This window comes from Labrus bergylta, chromosome 15, assembly GCF_963930695.1.
Source record: "Labrus bergylta chromosome 15, fLabBer1.1, whole genome shotgun sequence".
NCBI lineage: Eukaryota > Metazoa > Chordata > Actinopteri > Labriformes > Labridae > Labrus > Labrus bergylta.
In genome coordinates, this window is record NC_089209.1 from 7,286,519 (window position 1) to 7,312,214 (window position 25,696).

Sequence of the window (25,696 nt, forward strand, 5' to 3'; positions counted from 1 at the left end):
CTTCATCACTTTTGCCATATTGACCTTGCTCCACAGGCTGTAAAAGTGTCCAGTTAATAGAGTTAAGAGCTGTCATCCAGTGCTTTTTCTCCCCTTTGTCCTAAAGTACCTCTTTCTGATGCTCTATTCAAAGGGTCAACAGGTCATATTTTATGGTTAAAAACACTTTGACAACCCTTTTGCTCAAATCATGCCACATTTAACCTAAGCATCAAAGACTGTATGAAGTACATAGTATCAGTTACATCAACAATTGGTATGTCATAGATGTAAACACGTATACTGTCCGCCATCTTGGAATTGGCAGAGTTGCTGCAGCACCTAATGAATCTTAATAAATGATGACAGAAGGTCTATGACAATCAGTGGTAGAGTCGGTCGTCTCTCAACCAGAAGGTCAGGGCTTCGATCCCCATCTCCTGCCTCTACTTGTCTGATGTGTCCTTGGGCAAGACACTTAAAGGCAGCGTTGGTTATTTTCGAAAACTAGCATGTGTTTGAAAAGTAGCATTCCCTTAGTGCTCCGTCTGCACCCAACCCCTCCCCTCTGTGCCCCCTCAAAAGCCACGCCCCCTCTCTTACATGCGCAAGAGCCGTGGGTCCAGAAGCAGACCTCAGCTCGTGCTTTGATTGTGGGCTTGTGTAAAGAACGAGGGAGGCGTGATTGGTTCATCAGATCGGTATCGCCTGGCAGACATCGGTCGAAGTTTTTACAGGCGTACAACTGCTACAGATGACGGATTTTCTGGTAGGACCTAAAGACCTAGTGTATCTCCAGAAAAAAGACCAACCCTGCCTTTAAGCATTGAATAAAGTGAAAACAGCACCATTTAAATCTCTGAAAAATACAGCAGCTCAGATGGACTGACATTAGTATAATTTAATGCCGTTTAATAGTAATGAAACACATCCATCAGTTCACTATATAACTGCTTTTCAGTGTCCTATGCTGAGGAGAGGAAATAAATCGCTGAGAAACCAAACCACAGACGGCCAATGGAGCTGCCTTGTCAGCTTGAAGAGCGGATGTGGGTGTTAGTGAGAGTGTTACACCTGTTGATCTTGCACAGTGGTGGCAGTCGAGGTTAGCCGGAGTGAGCTGAGGAGATGAAAGTTGGTGCCAGATAGGGATTATAGCTTGGACCTGTGTGTGTGTGTGTGTGTGTGTGTGTGTGTGTGTGTGTGTGTGTGTGTGTTATAGTGTGTATAAGAGTCTGAAGGTGTGTGTTCATAAAAGCTATTTTCCCCTCTTGCAGACCGAGGTCACAGATATCCAAGGTGCTTGCTCCACAGTGTTCAAACATTTGTTAGCAATTAGCTTCAGCCACAAAACTGACTTCCAACAGAACACATGGACCCTCCCTCCCTCTCTGTTTTCATTTTTCTCAGTCCCTCCCTCCATCGTTTTCCAGTCTCTTTGTTCCACTCCCACCTCCTCTCTCTCTCTCTCTCTCTCTCTCTCTCTCTCTCTCCCTTTACCTCCCCCGCTCCTTTCTCTTCATCCCCTCTTGCTCCATTTCCTCCCTCCCTCCCTCTCTCACTCTCTAAAGTTGCACATGGTTTCTGTCCGAGGAGGTTTAGTTTCCTCAGGCTCTGGATTGGAGAGGGATGATGCCAGAGAGCTGCAGGCAAACACACATGTTCAAAACCTAATGGAAGCTTTAACCAGCTCTAAATTTCCTTCCTTGATGTACTTTTCAAGAATATTTCATATAGTCTAGAAATTGGATTGTTTTAAGCTGCAAAACTGCATATTTTTTTTGCCTATATGGAATAGCTTTTTGGCGACTAGATGACCTAAAGTTTTTTTGCTTGTTTTGAGTTTTCAAATCTGTGGAAGTAAGACATTTTTGGGACTTTTTGGCACACTTCTTTTTTTGTAAATTGCTGACTAATATTGCTCTTCCTGGACATTTATTTAGAGGGGGAAAAAGGTGAAGAGGACCAAACGTCACCACCAAATAGTGTGGCAAGCATCATCAAGCATCAGCAAGTCAAGAACAAGTTGTCTAATAAGGATTCTTCAAAGAGGAAACATGAAAGGTATAATAATTTCTCTGGTTTCTTCTGCTTGAATCTCCTATATCATTTGATGCAAACATGCAAAAATGTAGAGCGTATGCTGAGAGTAATATAAATACTGAAAATGTATACAGGAACAATATCTGTCATTTTGGCATGCATGCATACACCTGCACAAGGCTGCAGCGACCACATATGCTTCTCATCTGCTGTAAAACTTTGCAGTGTGGATCCTGAGAAAGTACCAGTTTGTTGTTCTTGGACGTGAAACTGTGATCAGTCAGCTTTAAATCTCTATGTGTGTGTGTATGGGTGTGTGTGTGTGTGTGTGTGTGTGTGTGTGTGTGTGTGTGCAAACCACAGTCCACATTTCATGAAACATAAAATGTTCTGCAGCCCGGGCCAGTCTGCCGCAGATTGACTTAATATCCCCCTTTAAAGAAGGGTGAGGGAAAACACAACATTTAAATTTGAGCTTTTTCACAACATGCCATGAAAGGAGAGCTGCCACCAGCTTTGAAGAGGGCAGGGGCTCGTACATGTTTCCCAGACGTACAATATGAGGAGTGGAAGGCTTACAGAGAGGGGCGGTTGCAGAGAGAAACAGAGGACAACAGAGGGGGAGCTTGGGGGGGGAGAAACAGTCCCACATGTAGGGTAGCAGCTTAAAAAGATGTGCTGACACTTTCATTTCCAGCTCTAATTGGCAAATGATGAATTCATGCATGAATGTTTTATAGTTCACTGAAGTCTTGGAGTATTCTTCGCTCTTGTTAGACCGTTTAAAACTTGGAGGTTTCTCCTTTCTTAAATTGTTATTTAAGTATTTTTTTTGTGATTTTTAAATGGCTTATTATGACTTTGCTGATAGGACAATGGATATTCTAAAACAGGGATGAGAGAGTGCGGGAACACATGCAGGTTGGAGTCATACCCGGGCTTCCCACTTGGAGGACGATATCCTTCAAACATGGGTAGTGCATAGGGTGACCATAAGTCCTGATTTGACTGGGTACATCCCATTTTTAAGTTCCCTGTCTCGAGTCCTTACAAATATCTATAAAACACTAACACACTTTTTAACACTTTTAAGGCAGTCCTAGTTTTAACCGACCAAAACAATACACATACTTGCAACACTGACTTGTCTTTAGCTATGCTAATCAATGTCGTTAACCAATAGAAAAACATCGCTAAAGCGCCACGATTCAAAATTCAATACTGATTTGTCTGTACATGTGTCAATCAATCTTGGGGATGCAGCTGTCTCTTAGCTAGCCTAGCTTATCATACAAAGAGGAACCGTTGCATCGCGACAGGTATGCTAGCTGTCAAGTTGAAAAGGAAGTCAGTATTTTCATATATTAAGAGCTCCAGAAGAGTTACAACTTCCTTTGAAAGAGCACAGGCAATAACTATGCTGCGTTTGGCACACATTGCAAGGTCAATTTTTCATTTGCCCATGGTTGAAATGTCGACATACAATGCCATATTAAAACAAGCAAATGCAAACAGGGGGTTCCAGCTGTGAGTAGCACTGTTACGATCTACTTCAGTGAGGCAAACATCGGAGACAACCAACTTTATGTGCTGCTCAGGAGGGCACCTTTGTCCAAAACTTTTCTGTTACCAGTGCAGGTCACCAATCTGTGTATGGATCAAGAGGGTTTGTGGTAACATTTAAGCTTGTCAATTTGGAGGTTTTAAAATAGGTGTGCAACCCAACAGCCTGGCTATCTGATGCCTCATAAAACAAGGATCATGGAAGTATAAACTTTGAGTATTTAATCTGGTCAAAACACTCTGCAGAAGGGCAAAACAGTCTTTAGCCTCATCTAATGAGTATCGCCCTGACAAAATAAACTTTCACTACACCATCGAAAACATTACAAAAAGTGAGTATTGCATGGTATTGGTTCTTAAAAATAGGTTTTTGAATTGGTGCTCTGACATTGTGTCTACTTTTCAAATAAATACGATTCTTAAATAAACTTAGAACAATTAATTAATGTGTTGAAAGACCATTGCATAATTACAGTCTAAATTGAGTATTACAATTGCCAAATGTAGTTTCTATTTTCTTTTTGTCTTGGTTGGGTTCTTATTTGTCATTCCTTTTTTGTAGTTTTTATGGTAGTTATTTACCATAAAACGTTAAATCACTTTTTATGGTAAATTGGGATTTGTGAAAGATGCACATCAAAGTGTGTTATGATTGTACATGTAATTTAAAAGTCAGCTCAATCTCAACGACCACGAGACGAAACAGCTCCTTAACTCCATTAACGTACAGTTCTCACCTCTCAGCGAAACAGTACAGGAGGTCTGTTAATGTGGTTTCCAGGTCCAGCCCTGTCCAACCAGAACAAAACATGCTGCCTCATTCATTTTTTTACGGCGCTCGAGAGCTGAGGAAAGTCAGAGGAGGTGAGGGGAGAGGAGGGGGGGGGGGGGGGGGGGGGGGGGGGGAGGGGGGGGAGTAGACAGGTGTATGTCTGGCAAAGGAAAAGGAAAGAGTGAGAAACTTGGGAGGGAAAGACGAAAGCAGATTTCAGTGCCATTTTTGCTGTGGCAGCTCTATAAACTTTCAGTCAAAACATTTTATTGGATTGAAGGAGAAAAAGTAGGCTACATATAATAACTGATGATTATATTGACTTATTCTCTCTGGATGCAATGTGAAACGTTCTCATTTATTTGTGCTCACAGGATTAATTACTTGACTGTTTCTGCTGGACTTCTTCACATTTTTAATTTAAACTGCATACCACTTTAAACTGAACCAGGCTTCTCTTTTGTTTCTCAAGCCTGACTGTCAAAAGCGATTTTCTCCTGAGAAAACACGATGCATTCATGGCATCGTGTTTATTGAATTTCTGAATTTCTCCTATTTCACTGCCAAACCACAATAAAAGAGCATACTCATGTAATGGCTCGTCCATAACTTCGGCTCGCAACACATTCCAGGCGTTTATAGTCTTGCAAGGAGACCACACGTTCCAGTCAGAGGGCACCTAAACGACTTGGATGTCGACAGAGGTTAGGAAAGAGGCTGATTTGGCTTTACGAGATGTGGTCAAGACCCCCACCCCTATCAGGAGCAGGGAACATCTTGTGACTCCTGGTTTCACTTAAAGCTGGGGTTTTTGCCGAGGTTCTTGAGGGGAATTTTCTGGTCAAATTAACTGAAACCAAGTAATGAGGGCGAAGAACAGATAAGCATGTTGAATCCTCTTATGTGGAGATGGCATTTCTATTTGCATGTTAAATTTCCTTAAGGAGGGATATGGTGAGCATACGGGACAAGAGAAGTTTCAGAATAAAAAAAGGGAGGGGGAGGTGGGAGGATAAGGGCCAGAAAGTCAAAGATCCACAGGGAGGACCAACCTCTGAGGAACAACAAACATGAGGTCATGTTTTATTGTTGGCTGACTCAGAAACGGCGCTGTGTTCACAAACACCTAAGGTCATTTAGTAAAAGAGGATGGAGGCAGGAGGGAAGTGACTCCATGTGGGTGGAGATGATCCTGATCCCTATGGCTAAATCTGTAAGTAATACTCACATCCACTTCTTTCATACCAAAGACTGAATGTAAGAAGTACTTAAGGCTTTCGGTTTTAAAAACAAGGCCCATTTGAAGGTACTGTAATACGCATTCTCTCTAAAGACCAGCCGGGGGCAACTGCACCAGTTGCATAGAGAAGTCGGATTGTATGGAGCCAGATGTGAGAATAACCATACTTTTCACTTGATTGATTCCCTCAGTAAACATTTTCCAGATACATTTATGATCTAAACGACTTTTTATATGTCTCCTTGAATACAGCGTTATGCTTATTTGTGCCAATGCATTCAGTAAAATTACTCAATCCTGTGATTCCAACAATTTGAGAATTACATTACTGTGCCAACCAGGACCAATCTGGGGTTTAAAATTTGGCCCACACAGAGCCTTGATCTTAACCTGGTCCAAGATCTTTGGGATAAACTGTAATACAGATAGTGACCGAGGCGTTGTAACCTTACATCAGCGTTGGATCTTGCTAATGCCCCAAAAGCTATAAGACCAAAATCTTAACTCAAATCCAGAAGAGTGGAGTCTGTAATAGTTGAAGATTGGTTTGAAATCTTCAACTGGTTTTGGATTGAGATGTAGTTAAACAATCACATATGAAGTTTCTGTTGCTATAGCAGCAGAATACAAGTTATATTTTCAGTTCAGTCTCTGAATAAAGCAGCTGCTTTCCAGGTTGACTACAACATCTAGAACCAGGTGTGAACTTCAAAGTGGTGTTATACAACTTGTCACAAAAACTGTTCCTGGCAGAATATAGAAAAATATCGTCTCTTTCCTGACCTTGTAGAACTTCTATTAAATTATCCGCTGATCAGTACTACATCCTTTGGAAAAAAAAACTTTTGGAAACACAATTTTCTTTCCCACACTTTTCAAGTCGCTCCATGCCGATCAAACAACCTTGGAGCATATTTTCTTCTTCTCTCAGTGAAAGGGCGCTCTCTCAGCTCTGAATGTGTATTCAAACTGCAAGTCAATTTTTCCCTCTTCAGTGTGCCTCACTGTCTACATAAACAACCAAGAAAACATGGCTTGTTTGGTCCTGTTTTGCACGAATCTACGCAGCAAATAAATCCAAGTTTTGTTTAATTCCACTGAGTAGTTCAAGAACAGGCTTCTATAAAGAATCAATTTCTCAGCTTGTGAATGGGAAAGTTTAAATATTGTGGCAACTGTTAGAATCTGTTTTCACTGTAAGCTTCCTGACACTGTTCTCTAATAAATTTGAGGAGAATAGTCTTGGAATTCTGCTCAATGCATAGACATCTGTGATTCATCTACTATTCATCATACTGCTTGTTTGCACATACACTCTGGATTCAGAAATCTTGTGGACATATACACAGGACTGAAACATCACCTAGTTGGCTACCGCTATCCTATTTTTTAGCCTGAACCTTTCTCTTTCCTTAACGCCCCACCATATGATCTTTGTTCTTTGCAAATGAGATAAAAAAAAAAAAAAGAATTTGCAACTAGCATAGACCCCAATTCTGAAAAATAAAAAGTCTCCATCAATGGTAGGATTTAGATTTGCATCTTAGCTGCTAGGACAAAAACATGTTTAGAATATAAAAGTAAGTAAGATAGAGTAGTTGCAATGTTTGTCAGTGGTGCATCCCAGTAGTTCCAAACGATTGTGAGTAGGAGAGGGCGAATTGATATTGTTATTGTTGGGAGTAATTGTTGGTACACAGTGACAAAACTGAAAGTTTTACAACGTTTCTGCTCGCGGAGCTTATTAGAAAATGCTGAGGCTTTTCAAGTCGGGTAGAATCAGTTATATCTGAAGCAGTTTTCTTGCCCGCTTCCATCGATGCAACACCTGCTGGTTTATCGTGATCACTGGTCTCAAATTTGGCAAAACTAGGGGGTGTCCAAAACGGCTATGTGGGTGTTCCTTAAAACCACCTACCTTCTCTTGTCCAAACAAATCCAGAGCATTCAGGACCAGAATGGAAACTTAGAAGGAGAACATACTGGCTTCACTTCAACATAGCATGTTTCTTTTTTGTCTGATGATACAGTAAGGTCATTTTCTGATTGAATTTAATAGATATCTTAATGATTGCTCCTTCAAGGGTGTTTTCGTCCCTTCATAAACTTTGTTTAGAGATAGAAGAACACAATATTCTTAATTATTAGGACTGGAATCTTGTTGTGTTGGTGGTTTGGAGTAATCTGATCCCACTTCAGGAAAGAAAAGCATGTTGCGGAAGCACCATGTTTGTTTACACCATGTGGATTTCGCTGCAATTATCCTACCAATGGGATTGTTGAAGGAAAATGACTCACAACTTTTAATCATAACTAAACCAATGTTTAACTTTGAGAAATAAAAATCTTTCCAATTGATTTGAGCTCAACCAAATAAAGGTTTCAGTAGTTCCAATGTTTCCCCATTGCATGGCCATGTAGGTGTGACCTGGTAATGGCGTGTTGTGCTGCTGTCAGTTAAGTTCTGCTCTGTGTGTGTTGGACTGGTCCACTTCCTCACTAACGAGACAGACATGAGGTTTTTTTCCACAGAGAGCAGGGAAAACATGAGGAGAGAAAAAAAGGAGCGGGAGGGAGGTGAAGGAGGAGAAACATGACTGAGGAGCAGGCAGATTTTTTTGTGGGTGGGTTCTGATTTGAGTTATTTAGAAATTTCAGCTTCCAAAAGCAAAGGATGTGCTGACATCCAGACATTTGAATCTGGACATTTTCAAGCCACAGATGTTCGAAAAATGACAAGAATTTGATTTGCCCAAAGAAATGTACTCTAATCAGGGTGGGAAAGTCTGAAACAGGATTTAGACCAGTAAGGGGCATGATAAACTCTACTCAAACTCCTGGATAATAATCTAGTCTTAGTCTGTCTGCAACTACTGTCTGGAAAATGAAGCTATGAGTTTACCATTACCATTTATATCTCTGAAAACTTCAGACTACATACATAAACTACATTTATTTTTCTGTGATTCAAACTTGTAAGCACTAAAAGCTCCTGTGAAGAACTTTCAGTTTGTGTCAATTCTGGTGCCCTCTGTGGACAAAGAGGTACCTCTTATCTCTTATAGCTGATCTTGTCCTGTACAAGTAAAAGTTGTTTTTTAAAATCTTATACTGCTCTCTTTAAAATGATCAAACATAAAACTCATTGAAAGTCTTTGCAGCAGAAAATGTCAAGAAGAGGCTGTACCTATGCCTGACACCTACCCCATAGCAATCAGTTTCATGCATGAAAAAAACAACATAGAAATAGTCAATCTTCACACTGATGGTCTTAGTTACTTTTGTAGCTCATATAGAGGCAAGTATATAGATTACAGTCTGTTTCAAGAACCAGCTCAGAACTCATCAAAGTAGCTTTAAGCTTTTTTGGGGAACCTTGGGTCATCAGAAGTGAATATAAACACATCATCTGCATATCAAGTTTCTAAACAGGCTAGCAAGTAGTGGCCTATTGACTCATCCAGGAGAAAAAGAGCAGGTGTTAGTAATCTTTATTTTTTAAAGCTAATTAGGGTCTTAAGGGGATCTTTCAAACTAACCTTTTACGGTATAATACTGTATTCACTCTGTTTAGCTCTTTGATGTTTTCTCTTTTCTTTTGCAGTAATTGCTCCACTGTGTTCACAAAGCTTTTATTTAGTCACTATGCTGACTCCAGTGTATTGGACATGACCTCATTCCTAAACAACAAATGAGATATATTGCAAATGACTCCCATACATGTAAGAGCACACCAGAAAAACACCAAAAAAGTGGTTAACATCGTTAAATCGTTGCCCTCAAATCAACTTATTTAGATATAAGAAGCTATGACTGGTTGGGGTAAAAGTTGGGTTGTTCAGTTTATTATAAAAATGAGCCAACTAAAGGGTGTAATTTGAGTTAACTCCACAACATTAAAATAAGTTCATACTGTAAAAACTGTAGCTGTAACAAACTTCTTCTTATCCTTTAGAACTGCAGAGTAACAAAAATGCTTTGAGTTTTTTCAGTAGGTTGAAGCCTCTAGCTCTCCAACTGTTTTCCTCCCCCTCTCCCCTCCCTCCATCATTATGTCAGCATCAGTGTTTTGTGACTCGTCCACCCAGACCTGACCTCAGCTGTTCCACCTCCGGATGACATAAACACTCACCTCATCGTGGCGTCTGCAAAGTGCCATTTGGTTTAAGCTATATTTAAACAAGCAAATTTGTGGGAAACCAAACATTAGAGTTCCCCTTGTTTGTGTCATCACCTATCCAATTATGTTACATTTAGCTTGGTTCTTATAGACAGGGAGTGAAGGAACTGGTTTTCCATTTAGTACATTTTAAATGAATTAAGGTTTTTAGTAACTGGTTTCAGATATTTTTTAAGGTATTGTTTTTGCATGAGAAATGGAATCAAATACATTTTAAATTTTTCACTTACATTAAAAATAGAAATGCGTCGTGGTTATACCGATGATGATGATGATGCTCTTCAAGGGAGGTCAGTCTCACATGAAGATTTTGAAGTTGTTAAGACTGTGAGCATTCACATTAGGGATGCAACAATACCGCCTGCCCATGGCCCATATACGTACCTCGGTATTTGGTCACGGTTTTTGGACTGTCTGGTTTTGACGGCACGTTTTTTTTTTTTTGGTATTCCAGTCTTTGTAGTTTTAGTCCATTTTTACCAGATTTTTACCCCAGCGAGAGGTTGAGGAAAAAAAACGTTGAAATTCCCAAAACATTTCTTTATTCACAGAAATGTCATCGTACAGCGTTGATATTTCATTATGTATGGTAACTTTGTTTCAAATGCTACTTCATCTTAACTGGTTAAAGAAGTTTCCCAGTTGACCCCGTGGATGTGTTGGCTCTTGCTGTCCAGCTGGTTTCACGGTTGAGTTGTGGGGGGGCAGTAGGGGCTTTATGGTAGGGTAAAGAGGTCACTACCTGGAGTTTACATGAATGGAGCCTTGACCTGCTGAAGGTTGGAATGCTGTCTGGGTTTTCGATGCCACCTACGTAGGTCCATGTGTAGGGTATTTAACTTATCAGTAGATGAAAAGCATTGTAGCACAAGTATTTTGTGTATATTTCAAAACAGTTATATCTTTACTTCATGCGCACAGAAGTTATCAAAACCAGCAGCAAACAGCTCTGGAGCCTTCTTGTACTGTGGGCATTGCCTCTCAGACTCCCTTTACTCTGCCATTTCTTAGTAAACATGGTTTTGAACACATTATGTATCACGCACACAGCTTGATGTGCCATAAGTTTTTTTGATTGAATTTTGGATGACATCATTTTGGATGAAAAATTCCTTTAAAATGTCATCACATCCGTATTCGTCAACCCCCTTTTCCACATTTCTGCAATCTTCAAGAACATGTTTGACCAAACAGATGGCTTCATACTGTAATATTTTCACAGTCTGACAGCTCAGTCTGACACTGTGTTGGTTTTTAAGGCCAGCTCCTCTGGCTGTATCAACACGGCACCATGGTAAAGTGTCCCACAGTCTGTCCTCAGCTACTCAACAAACCTGCCAAACCTTCCCCCTGTGTGTGAGTGTATATCTGTGTGTTTCCTGAAATTACAGCCTCCCCGACAGCTCCACTGAGTGTTCCTAAACATCGAGTACCACACCTGCAGCACCTCAAGTGTGGGATTGGGAACAAGTTTTGGGTGGTGTTCAGTTAATGACGTGTTGTATGAAGTCCCATGCTGTTACTTACAGTTATGAATGATGTTGAATTCTGGGAAAGTAAACTGCCCTCTGTGGTATAAAGGCCCTCTGGTTACATTGTGTACAGTATGTCCTGCTTCTTACTCAAGATCTTCCTATAGCATTAGTGTGATGATGGTCTGCCATGAATTTGAACACACAACCAGAAACAAAACACACAAAACTAAGAACTGTTTAAAACTTTTCAGCTTAGAGAAAAACTATGAGAAGAACAAAAACCCTCCCTCTTTCTTGTGCAGAGAAAGTATCCTCACAACTTAAGGGGTTTATGGTTTGTGGAGGACTGTGAGGCAGCTGTTTGGTATGATTTATCACAACGGTGATAAAACTTGTCTGAGGCTCCAGTAGAATTAATGTGTGTCAGCTTCATTTTCAAAAAATGTCTGTTTTGTTTCCCTTTCTCTCTCTTTTTGCAGACAACTATGGTGGTTACGAGAACCAGCTTTTCAAAGGTATGTTCCTCAGCTAAATAACACAATGTTCCTTTTGATGTGATTTACAGCAGCATGTGTATATGGTGCTGTCATTTGAGTTCGATATGTGCAGCTAAATAAAGGAGCGATGCATGACATGAAGCTTGGACACTTTAATGTTGTGCACGGCTTGTATTCAGCTGTCTTAACTAGATTCTTTCTTTGTAAGGTTTCAAATTCATCTTAAAGGCAAAGAAAATTTTAAAATAAATTTTGTTTGGGTGTCTTGCCAGGACATTATCTCAAAAACTCACGCCCCCCTCAGGTCCATTCTTTATTTCATCATTGTACAGCCAGAGCTAAATTAGCACTAATAATATAAGCTAGCCAGTTGAAACATACACCCATCATTACTACTGTATGAAAACATACATTTTCACATGTTGTGTCTTGTCTTTTAATATAAATTATTAGACAATAAATATAACTAATAAGAAATACTGTAAAAAAAAAAAAAACAAAGGTCATTTTTAGGAGGAATACTTTGGAGACAGTGTAGGTACCAGATCTGCTCAAGGTCCTTGGCCTGCGTTTGAATGATATGATGATGTCGCACATTGTGATTGGCTGTACGTCAGAGAGTCAGATAGAGAGATCGATGTCTCCTCATGACAGATAAAAAGATTCAAATTTAAGTGAACCTATATTTTTTAACCACTAGGTATTTTCCTTGTCTTGTTTTTCAGAGGAGGATTTCACTGGAGAGGAGGAAATGCCTTCATTTAGAGGTGAATGCCAAGAACAAATAAACACAAATGTCTAACAAAAAAACCAACATTCATTGGTATTTTCCAACATCTATGACTGTGTACACATGGCTCATGTGTCTGTATGCACGGCTTGTGAATGAAGACCATATTTTAACTTCCATGGTGTACTTTTGCCATGTAAAATTCACTTAATGTAATGTTATTAGTGAATGCTTTTACTTAATCTTTGCAAAGATAAATGATCAAAATAAATGTGGTTTATCTGATTTTTAATTTTTGCATTAAAGTCATTAACCCCTACAAATGAAATGTATCTGTACATTGTTCCTCCAGGTCGTAGCAGAGGAGGATGTATGAGGTGTCAGCAGGGCCACTCTCTACAGCTGGCTGTAAAAGTCCTCTATGTGTTTGTTGCATTCCTCATCATCACTGTGGCAGTGCTGGCATCACTCGGTGAGACACATTTATTCAGTCTCAGTGCTTCCTCTTAACTAGATTCTATTGTTCAGCTCTTTATATCAAGTTGGAGTCAATGAATCTTCAGTTAACAGCATCAACAGCCCTGGGATTGGTTACGTAATTCAACTCATTAATGCTGACACTAGACATAAAATACTCTCTACTGTTCTTCAACGGTGTGTGTCTTAATAGAACACAGACTATTAAAACTCCCATAAATCAAACAACTCTGTTCCTGGGTCCTGCGTGCCATGTTGATCCTGACAGCTGCTCAGCACAAACAGATGGTTTTCAAATTAACAATCACATTTTATTGGGCTTCAAAGCTGTAAATCTTTGTCTTTTACAACAGTTAGGGGGTCTCAGGGAGAAGAAAGGGGCGAGGCTTGGTAGAGTGATTTAAAATCCCACAACACACATACAAACTTGTATTCAGGTACACATGTACAGAAACATGCGTTGTAATGTTGTTGGTCTGTGCGTGTGTGTGTGTGTGGGGGGGGGCATTTAATAAATTCACTTGTACGGGAAAGAAGTAGACACAGTGTGCATGATCACCCAACTTTGTCTTCTGCAACCAACAACTGACCGATTCACATGGTGCCCATTTTCATCTGACGTCACTCTCAGGCCCAAATACTGCGGTGAGGTCAAACTGCTGTGGGTCATATAGATTCAGGGTTTCTGACAATCCACTTCCACTTTATCAGCAACTGAAAACACAATGCACAGTGCAAATTCTACCATTTGATATCCATGATTAATACAGAAGAAAAGGTTAAAACTCCAAGAAAATGTTAGCCTGGAATCCATAACATTTATTCAGTGTAGGCTAATGTAATGTCATGTAGGTAGTGTTTGAATGCTAGCTGCAGTTTAAAGGTAGCAGGTAGGTAAGGTAACAGATTATCAAATTACCCTTTCGCTTTTTTCTGCAGTTAAAACTTTTTGTTTTGTCCTGCACCCGATGCACTTTTGCTTGGATGTGTGCACTCTAGTTTCCACACTTTTCCATCCACAACATCTGTAAAACATCTTTAGTGAATGCTAAACATTCAACTAGTTACTTCATGCTCACAGTAGTTTGGAAAACTAGCAGCAAGTTCAGTTCTGGAGCCTTTTTGGTACCCTGGGTATAACCTCTCAGACTGCCTTTACTATGCTGTACAATACCTTTTTGATAAAGGTAATACCAGCAGATAGATGCTAGAAGATCTTTGCAATAATAATAACATGATGTGTTTAGCTGCATATTTATTTATCTGATTGATAAATTCATTCAGCATTGATTGCACTTGTAATGTGTGCCATCACAAATACAAATTTGCACACCACGCACACTGAATCCCTGCTATTTTATAACGATTTAAACACAGAAACAAAGTTTGTTTGTTCCAACTTCTAGCACAGCTGTGCAGCACCAAAGCCTAGAAACTTCAGAATATAAACAGAAAACATATTGAACTTGGCTGCAGCTCCCAACTATGCGTGTGTTTAAGGAAAAACAGAAAACAGTAACCTTTGATTTCTTGTTCTCGGCCCAACATCTGAAAAAATCAAAACAGATTCTTCAGCCAACATTAGTGGAGGAACACAATTGAAATGAACACTTTAAAGGTCATTATTTAAGCTTGCTTCATGTAAAAATATATATTATTTGGATGATAATATTTTGCACTTTTAAAGGAAATAAAAACATATACTGCTGGTAATAGATTTGTAGGAATCTCTTGCGACTGATTTACAGTCTATACAGATGTTTTATGAAGTTCAGTTATTCCGAGTCTTAAGCTGAGCACAAGCCATGTTCAGCATCACTGTCACAGCAGCTAATACAGTAGAGCAGGTGGTATGTGAAGCACGCATGTGGGAGCACTTATATATGCAAACACAGCACGGACCAGCAGCCCAGCATTAATCCCCAGAGTCAGGCCTGCGGACGCTGAAAAAGTTTGCAACCCAAACTATATGAACTTACACCTTACACGTATACACAAATATACACAGGAAAAACTCACACTCGCACACAGTAAATTATTATAGCTCTCTTGGGAAATCTACATGTACATGGAGTGAAGAACCTGGCCAGCTGGCTAAACCATCACTCATCAGGGTTTTTGTTTTATTTGTTAGCAAAAGAAAACTTTACATGTTTTGTCTGTGCTTAAATTACAATTCCTGTTAACACCAAATTATTGCTCATGTTAATCATTCCTATATCGACTCAATCAAAACCATCCACCCTTTTTTTCTCTATTAAAAGACCAGTAGTGGTGGAAACGTGTTTCTGTTAACATTTTATAGTTAATAGCTAATAGTGTAACTCCACATTTATTTACACTAACTAACAAAACTCTGGCATGGCTTTGACAGCAGCTGGCAATGTGCTTACATCCTATAACACAAATCCTTCAACACTGTTGCACAACTTGCAACTTCCTTGTCTCTCTAGTGTTCAAGAAAGTTGACAACCTGTCTGAGGAGGAGTCCGTATACAGCAAGAAGATCAACAGCGTTCAGCAAGGAATAGAAGGTAAACTAGCTAAATGGGTCATATAGAAATAGTAGTGAGTGTTATTATATTGAGTCAGTTTGGGAAGGTTGATGTGAACATGACAATGGAAAGACTTATGGACACAGAAAAAAAGTTCTTTCAGGATTTATTTGTGCATTAGTTCAAACACTTTTTAGTGGTTAGCTTGCGCACCCCATTTAAAGAGGCTGTAGTCCTTGAAGCGGATGGCCCGGGTTTGAATCGGAACAGTGACTTCTTTTCCTGCATGTCATTCCCCACACACTCTCTCTCCCTGATTTACAACTCTAACCACTCCAGTAAAGGCACAAAAACCCCAAAATAAGTTGTAGAAGAAAAAAAAAAATAGGTAGATTGTGTTATGTTAAAGTATAAAAAATACTTTTGATTGTTTCATTACACAGCTCTTAAACAGCAATTTATATGCCATTATATTATATTAAAAATAATATGGTTTGTAGGTCTTAGAGATCAGAGACCAAATATTGCCTGTCTTTCAGGGATTTTTTAACAATGCAAAAAAAATGTGAAGGTCTTCCGACATTTTGACAGACTAGATTGATGAGGGCAATTCATATCATTTAGTAAATCTGAGTTTAAGAGAATGCTGCTATTTATCGCAAACTTTTCTGTCTCAGCTGCTCGGTGATGTTATTGAAATAATGCTCAAGCGAGCTAAAGCTGCAGAACTTAGGTTAAGCAAGACTGCTTAACAATATCACGCCAAATGACAGGTAATAACACATTACAACAACATGTTCACAACCTTTTTTGTGACAATGACAGCCAGCGAGTAAGCCAGTTTAAAGGTCATTTAATTATCGTGACTAGCGAGGATGATTGATGTTAGCGAAAGGTCAAAGATCGTCTTATCTCTCCTCAAACACACAGATGGCTACCAGACGTTTTGATACTCATATGCAGGGATCTAGAACTGTTTTTTTAATCCCTTTCGTCTGACTTCACCAATCAGATCTGAGCTCCACCTCCAATTGTTCAGGCTGTCTGGATGTGACTCTGTACAGCAAGGAGATCAGCAGGCTGAAGCGAGAGTTTGAAGACATCCAGAGAATGATTTTAGGACAAGAGCAGGTAATGAATGGTTAAACCTTGAACCCATTATCCATCGACTGAGTTTGTTATAATTTAGTTTCTGGGCGCACACTTTTTTGGGGCTTTGGTGTAGCCAGCGGTTAGTGGAAGGACAGGACTTCAGGCCAAGACTTTCTGCTCCGTGCAGTACATTATCTGTAATCTGACTACAGCAACTTGAGGAGCAAATATAGTTATTGTTGAATTAAAACATCTAAACGGGGAATGTAATTGGCTGCATTCATAGGCAGATATTAATTCAAGCTAAATCACTGTTAAATGACTGGATAGGTTGCTAGATTGCATTCTGCAGTTTTCACTAGTGGTCAATACTTCTGCTACTACAATCAGAAACCTACAAAATTCTGATCCTAAAATCTAAAGGTTTTGCAGAATGTGTAAATATAATGTACATATGTTTTATCTTGAAAAATAGTATCTTAATAACCCTGAATTTGTTTAGGTCTGTCAGTCTATAACTCAAAGATATTTAATGGGTAAAGCTGAAAAATAGGTAAAAGCAACAAATTGTCACATTTGATCTTATAACGGAGAACTGTCTAAAACCTTAGTCCCTCCTTCTTCATTATCTACACCCTTCAGGTCCTGGACCAGGCCTCCCAGACACAGACCACCCTAAAGACCACCAGCAGCCGTCTAACACGTGACATACAAAACCACCTGATGTCCATTAAACTTCTCAACCAGTCACTGGAAAGATACCTGGAACGTGTTGAGGGCTGGAAGGACGTGATCGAAGAAACTCAGGAGAAAATGAAAACTCTGACTGAAGATCAGTACGACATCAAAGCTACAGCATATCAAGTCAACACCACGGTGTCGCTCAGGTGATAAAACAATGCAGGGAAGAGACGGATACTGGATAGTTTGTGAACTTCTTTTATACTGAAACACTGATATTGACTTTTCTCCTTAATATGGAAGTAAAGATAAAGCTGCATTATCGGTTGTGGAAAGTAAGGAATATAGTTAGGAAACTCAGATTTTCCAAACACTTATAACAACAGTTATATTTAACTTCCTCATATTTCAAGAATTAGTTTAAGTCCTAAAATCTGAAGTCAGTCATTTCTGAATCCAGCTCTTTTTTTCAGTGTCTTGTTTTCATATTGGAAACAGTTTTTTGATGAAAATGTTTAAACAGGTATGCATTGAAGACATTAACACTCCTACAGTATACGTTTCTATTAACCTCGAGCTATGATATTATCATGATTGTTAGATTGTTGAGATTGTTGTACATGTGTCGGGGACCTTTATGTGACCTTGCTTTTTAAAGACTTAATCAGCAGCTGACAGGAGAAAAAAAGCCACAGTCTTTGCCAGAACTGCAAACATTTGACAATCCTTGTAATTCCATATGAAGGGAAAGTACAGTAAGAAAAACAATTGGGATTCCCCATTTGGAAAAGGCACAGCTGTAACACATTACGCTTATGTAAACGTACGGTAGAATGTGACCAATGGAGATTATCATCCATCTTTTTTGGAGTTGTTTTGAAATTACACCATACAATTTGATTTCTTTCGCAATGTAATCAAAGCTTATTTTTTTTTAGCAAATCTTGTTTATGCATAGAAGAGGCATGCAAGTAAAATATTAACATAGATGTTAAAGAACTGGTGGATAAAGTAACTTCTCACACCGATGCTTCTTGAGTGCTTCTTAATTTATAAGTAGAAAGATATAGCAAACAGATAAAAAAAAAAGGCTAAAGTATGTGAACAACTTAAAAGTTGAATCCACTTAATTTAATGTTTTCTGTGTTTGCGTCTGCTCTCCAGCACCATGTGGATTGACGCCCTGCAGAGAAAAGCAGATGAGGAGACTCTGGTCCTCCAGAAGTTAACCAGCGACTGGCAGAACTACAGCCGAGTGCTGACCTCCATCAAGTCGAACACAAGCAGCACCACACAAAACATGCGATTCCTCCAAAACAACATCGTAGCAGATCACCAGAGAATCGCCACGTCCAATGAGGTGTACTATGACCTCACTCAGCAGGTGAGTTCAAACATTGTGTTCAAGTGAAATTTAGATAAACAGATGTCAAATCTATTGAATAATAGATTTATTTTCCTTTTGTCATCACCAGCCATTTATTAACGACAAGCCTTCATATAAAGATTCTCACATGCTCTTACTACCAGCATGTCAAATACGACATTATAGTCACATAAGAAATGTTAAAGTAAATCCAACATACTTTATTTTCTTCAGGTGATGAACCTGCAGATGCAGCTTGACAATGTGACATCTTTCATGGATGAACATGAGGAAAACATGCATGACCTTCACTACCATTCCAGGTAAGCTTTTCTGTCACGGCACATAACGAGAACAATGTGTTGACTTGCATTTAGTTACTACTATTACAGTGACTTTTTCATTCATTTATTTTTTTATGCTGTAGCAAGGGTAACAGTCCCATTGTTGCACAAAATCTCCTATTCCAGGAAGTCCTGAAATGTGTCACGTTAGATCACATACAACAGACCAAAGCAACTCAAAATAAATAGGGGAACAGGATACACCAGCCATGTCCATTATCCTTTCCAACTGAGGTCAAAGGTCATGTAAAACTCTAGCAGGTTTACATGATCCTACACTGTTTTCCTTCAGGGCAGTTTATAAAAAGATCTTTAAAAGTATTCATAGAAAAGATTAATCTTACATAATAGATTTTTTTCTGCCCTAACAATGGAATAAAAGAAGAAGCATTTTAATCAAAGTATGACCAAGTTCAAAAGATTTCCATTAGTAGAGGTAGTCACTGTTGCAGTAGCACTACCATAAACCAACAGTATATGCTGTTATCTAATGAAAATAAGCTTGTATTGCTATGCATTTCCCTGAGGAACACATGTACTATATTTACTGCTATGGTATAGTCAGAGCTGCATGATGGTCATTCAGTGTTTAGTGGTTAGCGCTGTCACCTTCAACTACTGTAGAAGGTATCTGGTTTGAATCCCCGGCCAGTTGGCTGCCTTTCTGTGTGGAGTTTGCACGTTCTCATGCATTTACAGTATTCCTTTGCCTTGTACAAGCTGGGATCAGCTGCGACCCCCCAAAACCCAAAATGGAATAAACAATATGGATAATAGATAGATGGATTGTTTAGATTGAAACAAACTAATAATGACCAAAACTGCAATCAAATTCTAATTTTAACCATAAGAGCAATTCTCAAAACACAGTGAACTATGTTGGAACTCAATGTTTAATCTCAGATAGGAGGCGAAACCCCAAACATGACAGATGTCCGCACAACGAATATAAACAAACTCAAACACATTTCCTCAATGTCTTCTTTAGGTACTATGAGAACCGGACAGGTGAGCGTTTCTCAGCTTTGGATGGTCGACTAAACTCGATCGCAATGGAGATTGATACAATTTCCTCTAGCATCAATGCCACTGTCAACCACGTGCAGAGCATGTACAAGTACATCAACATTGAGAGCTCGTCCTGCCAGGGTCGCCTGAGCAGACACACAGAAGATCTACAGGTAATCACATAATGGTGGCGTTTCCTCACGGACTAGGATAATTTGGTGGAACCAATGGTGCTTTCACAGGGTTCAGGTTCTTAATTAGAGATTTTTTTCTTTTACCTCCCAAAGAGTCTCTCATTGGAGGTTTTATTTAGCTTAAAGGTTAGCCTAGCTTAGTGTGGTGGAAATCTGAAAAAATAGAGATCCTACAATGACAAATTTGTCTCTGAGTATTTTTGGAGAAACTTTTTCAAGACACACACACACAACAGGGATAAACACATAGGTCTGCACAGGATACAACCTTAGAGTGTTTATTGTTATTTACAGCACCTTAACCCCTTACAAGTTTGTAAATTTCCATTACATTAAGCTTATTTGTTCAATATGACACATATTACAGTTTGCCAAGAAGATCATTCTGTAATTTATTCTCCAGATTTTCCTCTTCCTCATGTATCCTTTTAACCCCCTCTCTTTTTTTGCAGAACCTGAACAACACAGTCTTGTTACTACTCCACTTGGCTGACACACTAAGGCAGCAAAACATGTTGCTGAATGTCCGACTGGATGTGGATGTTAGGAACCTCTCCATGGTGATGGAGGAAATGAAACTCGTAGATGTTCACCATATCCAGCTTATAAAGAACTTTACTATAGTAAAAGGTATATCTTTACAGTATACTTAACATTGATCCATTTTCACTACCAATGTCTTCAAGCTCCTGTGCAAGGTTCTTGCCAAAGCATCTTGGGCAGATTAGGGTCCATACTTTGTAGTCACCTATGCACTAAGTAAATGTGCCACTCTAATACTGAGCAACCCATGTGTTAAAATAAATAAAATAGTACTTAATTTTATTAACAAACTCATCCTCTCTCAACAGGTGCTCCAGGACCACCAGGGCCCAAGGGGAACCGTGGTGAGACCGGTTCAAAAGGGCCAATGGGATTGACTGGGAGCAAAGGTGACCGAGGCCCAATAGGAAGCCGAGGATCTGCTGGAGAGAAGGGTTCTCTTGGTCCCAAAGGAGTAACGGGTGAAACAGGGCCTGCTGGCAATAGAGGGGCGGTGGGAAGCAAAGGAGCCAAAGGGGCTCAGGGCCTTCCTGGACCACGTGGGGAGAGGGGCCAGAAGGGTGATATGGGCCCCCCTGGCGCAGACGGTGGCCCAGGACCAAGAGGACCAGCAGGGATTCAGGGTCAGGCAGGACAACCTGGAATCATTGGTCCAACAGGACCAAGGGGAAAACCAGGGCCAGTAGGCCCACCAGGACCACCAGGAACCCCTGGACCACCAGGCCTGCCATACCCCCACGACAGAAACATCCAGCAGCGGGCTGTGACGTCTGCTACTGGGTTCAAGAAACAGTAGACTGTTGGACAGAGACATGGACTCTGTGGGAGATTTTTATGGTTATAAAAAGCTTGAGCATTTTTGAGAGAAGGGAATCCGTTCCATTATGACTGGAGACGGTAAAATCCACCTCTCCGGGATTATGCAACACATTCAAGAATTTCTGAACAAATACCAACTATTCAAATTTGAAATTAGGCTTTAAAAAAAGCTTTCCATGAAATAAAGGAATGCCTGAAAGGAAAGACTAGGGAGGAAGGTCTACAAAATTGACAACTGAACTGCTGCCACAAGCTGAACCTTTGGTCCGAAGTGAGAGGGATGAGTATCTCCGGCCAAAATATGACTATGCTTAAACAGATTTAACATTTTGTATGGTGGTATGTCGGAGAAAGCTGCCCTCATTCATTACTTTGGATGAGTGTTTCCTTGGCACTAAAGCCAAAGAATACGCAAGTAGATCAAGCCCTGCACATTTGGGGATGACATGAGTTTTCGTAATGTACCAACTTGTCTTTGATTAAGCAATTAATAGGAATGAATAATACATGAATTAATGACAGTCAGGTCAAGTTGAATGTATAGGGAGCAAAGACTGTGTTTGAGGCTGGTGTCAAGCCACCCAAACCCTATGACCACGATTAATAAAAGGGCTCCTCTTAAGACTTAAGTAGTGGGGATTTCCCTTTCAGGCTACTTGTGGGTTTTTGTTTTCCCATGCACTATTATATGGGTAAAAACATTTTTGCTGAGCATTTGTACATATTGACACATCTTGATGGATGGCACTTTACTGGTTCTCTAAGTGTAAAAACCTAATTTAGTTCTTGGTATAGTTTGGAATTTCGGAGCAGGTACTCTGTAAAATTTCTTTCTTCTGCTGAGTGAGACCGTCCTTAACAATTTATTTTTGGGGAAGTTGCAGAATTGTTGTCCTCTGAGTTTCCACTCTTGTGTACCCTTTTTTGAAAATTGTGTACAACATTGATTCCATTGTCTTGAGGTTGGATGAAAGGGAAAAAAAGACAGAAAGGTATCTAGGTATAATGTAAATAAGTCTCTTGCTGACTTTTTTACTCGTTTGTGAAACATTTTGGGAAATACGTTTATTTGTTTTCTTTCTAAGAGATTAATTAGAAAAATACCTCTCTCTGTTTCTGATTAGCCTAGCTTAGCATGAATACTTCTGCAGAACGAGACCTCGATCCTGAATTTCCAAAGTTATATAAATTGGAGATATGTTATGTGTCCACTTCTTGTCAGACGCTAGTTTAACCAATCTTAGCGAAGCATCTCCAAGAAGCTTAACAACCTAAAACACGACGTGAGAAACAGTGAGGCTTAATGTTGCTCGGAATATTTATTTACCATTGAATAGAGCTAGCTATTCTCTCAGCATCTTGTTTTATGCTATGCTAAGCTCATATTATGTCCCTACCACATGAACACATGATAGTTGAATACATCTTCTACTAAATCTCTTTGAAAGATAGCAAAAACGGCTATCTAACAAAATAGTGAACTATCCCCTGATATTTTAATGGCTATGGTCATGAATCCCATTAATATCACTCATGTATGTTCGCAAACATGTGAAGTAATACAGTGAAGAACATCATAGTAGCTATTTGCCTTACCCAACATGATTGTTACATTTTGAACCGTGTCTACTTTTTAAAAGTTGTGAAAGCAGAGCAATGACTTTAAAGAGGGTTTGAGTCTTCTTATGACCTATCTATAATCTTTTTTTTTTTATCGAAGAAAAAACCTTCTACAAAAAGGGAAACATACTACTTTTGTAAATCTGTTGTAATGAGATGCGACTGGCTTGCATTGAACTTCATTAAAGTTGTTTTTCAATCTTTCTCTTTTTAAGTGTACTACTGTACTTCCAAGCAGAGTCCTATTGTTGCCCTGAGAAGGAAAGGGAGTGGATATTAATCCAAAACACATGTCGACCCCTCCCATAAGATTTTGAGGTTTGCTGCCACTAAGTCAAAGTTATGCGATTGTCTAGGTTTACAATGTGTTTTTTTAACATGCAACGTACAGAAAAAGAACCCTATAGATGTACTTTTTACAGCTTTTTGAAGAGGAAATGTTGTCAACAATTACACAAAAAAGGACCAAAGTAGTGATACTGATACTGCAAAATAACATTTTATGCATGTAAAGGAAATTATTTCCCCTTTGATAATTCTTTTGTGACTATTTCAATGTGAGTTGTCAGAAAAATTAGGTAGTTATACACACATCAAATACAGTATGTGGAGGGCAGTGCAAAAACATCAAACTGACCAAGAAGATAGAGGCCTGCATACTTACTCAAATGCCACAAAAAGTTTTAATTCATCACAATCAAATTATCACCTGAAGAAGATCTCTGTTTGAAAGGTTGTGATTGTGATGAATTAAAACTTTTTGGCGTTTGAGCGAGTGTGCTGGCCTATCTTCATCCTCAGTTGGATAAATCAACCCTCTGTAAAAGCTGATGTCTGAAATGGGCTCATGTAGGTGTGCTGTGGTAGAAAACAGCTGATTGAACTGCAGCAGGCTGTGGCGACAGCACCAATCTCCTTCTGAATGATCTCTTCACTGTGTTTCCTTCCCTTTCTCAGTGCTGGAACATGACAGGCCTTGTGGGATGTTAGGAACCTGATCTCCAACAAAAACTTCCTTCAAGAATCCACCCAAATCCCTTATTCCTGCAATCCCTATAACCGTTAGTTATGAGTATGGAACATTTGCTCTGAAGCACTTGGCATTTTCACCTCAGAAACCTGAAGCAAAAGTGTAAAAAATGCTGTTGTTTCTAATCAGCGAAGCAATAAAATAGGGCTAAGATGAAATCCAGGATTGGTCTTTGCTTTATTAATTTATTCTCACTTTGTAGATCATTCAATCTGTCTCATTGTTTGGACATGTGGGGAGGGTGATGTCATGTGGACCACTATCCCCACATATGGAGCCGTATATCACCCTGACAGTTGCTTTACACCAAATTGTATAACAGATGTCACCACAACCAGCCATTAAAAAGGAAAACTGAGAAAGTAAAAGAGTCAATGGAAGAAAAATAGAAGAAACAAGAGAAGAGAGGGACAGACAGAGTCACAAAATATGACCAATGACTGGAGATTTACAAATCATTACTTGGTCTAAATCACTGTTCTGCATTTAACTACGTTGCAAGGTGAACTAACCTTCAAAATGATCCAAGACTGAATGTTTCACTGGTAAAATTCTACAATTCATTTGGCAGACACTTTTATCCAAAGCGAAGTACATCAGAGAGTAGGTACAAGACGTGCAAGGATCTAGAAAAGATGTGCAAACGAACACCTATAAGTCTGATCGGACACGCAGGTGCTGACAGGCATTGCACAGAGGCAAAGTACAACATTGACGGCTGTTTTTGAGAGTTCTAATCAGTATAGAAACCATCTTAAAAATTGTAGTTATCAAACAAAACCAGTGTCGTTACTATCATCATCATCATCATCATCATCAATAATATCAAAACCATTGTCGTCATCATCATTAAGGTTGTACAGTAGATGTTCATGAAAGAGCTGGGTCTTTAGCTTTTTCTTAAAGGTGCAAAGGGACCCTGCAGATCAAATGGAGTTTGGAAGTTCGTTTCCACCACCAGGGGGCGACAGAGGAGAAGAGTCTAGTTAGTGTTTTAGGACCCTGTTGTGAGGGTTGGATCTGACGCCTTTCATTGGCAGAGCGTAGTTGGCGGGAGGGAGTGTAGACTTGTAGAGTTTTAAATTGGATGGAAGTAAAGGTAGTAATTGTTAAACTGTGGAAGTACAAAATAAAACCAGAAGGTCCTTTCGAAAAATTCAGCTGCATAGGTCATCAGTGGTCATAGTATCAAAAGGGGGAAAGGAGAAAGTCAGGTGAAGAGCAAGAAAGTCTGTATTGAGGTTGATGGATCACACAACCCAAGGCTCAAAGAGTAGTCATTCAGCAGCGGTCCTGATGAACTTGCATGCATAAGTAATACTGGAAAAGGAACAAGGTAACCGATGCCTGTTTGGATTGGCTGGAGTTGCTTTTTAATTTTGGTTTGCCGTGTGAACCACAGGCTTACTTGAAAAGTATATTTGAGAACCATACAACTGCCAAAGGTCACTGAAGGGGGTTTTATGCAGGAGCTTAATTATTGTTTTCTACCTATTATAGCGGCTGAGCATCTGTTATCCTAGACTCAGAAAAACTGCATTGTTGCTA

General features: G+C 39.5%; 1 protein-coding gene across 2 annotated transcripts; it reads left to right on the plus strand.

Moving 5' to 3' along the window:
- Positions 1-1,539: 1,539 nt before the first annotated feature.
- On the plus strand, positions 1,540-23,321 carry scara3 (scavenger receptor class A, member 3). 2 transcript variants are annotated; one of them, XM_020639947.3, is made up of 13 exons: positions 1,540-1,839; positions 1,923-2,043; positions 11,732-11,767; positions 12,475-12,516; positions 12,832-12,951; positions 15,410-15,490; positions 16,464-16,582; positions 17,186-17,430; positions 18,389-18,608; positions 18,825-18,913; positions 19,923-20,115; positions 20,589-20,766; positions 20,988-23,321. In XM_020639947.3, the coding sequence occupies exons 2-13, from the start codon at positions 2,037-2,039 to the stop codon at positions 21,473-21,475; spliced, it is 1,818 nt and encodes a 605-aa protein (XP_020495603.1). In that variant the 5' UTR covers positions 1,540-1,839; positions 1,923-2,036; the 3' UTR covers positions 21,476-23,321. The 2 variants fall into 2 exon arrangements, with proteins under 2 accessions (XP_020495603.1, XP_020495602.1); XM_020639946.3 differs by having other exon boundaries at positions 1,540-2,043.
- Positions 23,322-25,696: the final 2,375 nt, after the last annotated feature.

What these genes read in the sequence shown, in the direction of transcription:
- scara3 (XM_020639946.3), top strand. An exon ending in AACACCACGGTGTCGCTCAG is followed by an intron (nt 17,431 to 18,388) that starts GTGATAAAACAA and finishes TCTGCTCTCCAG; the next exon opens with CACCATGTGGATTGACGCCC. An exon ending in GAACTTTACTATAGTAAAAG is followed by an intron (nt 20,767 to 20,987) that starts GTATATCTTTAC and finishes CTCTCTCAACAG; the next exon opens with GTGCTCCAGGACCACCAGGG.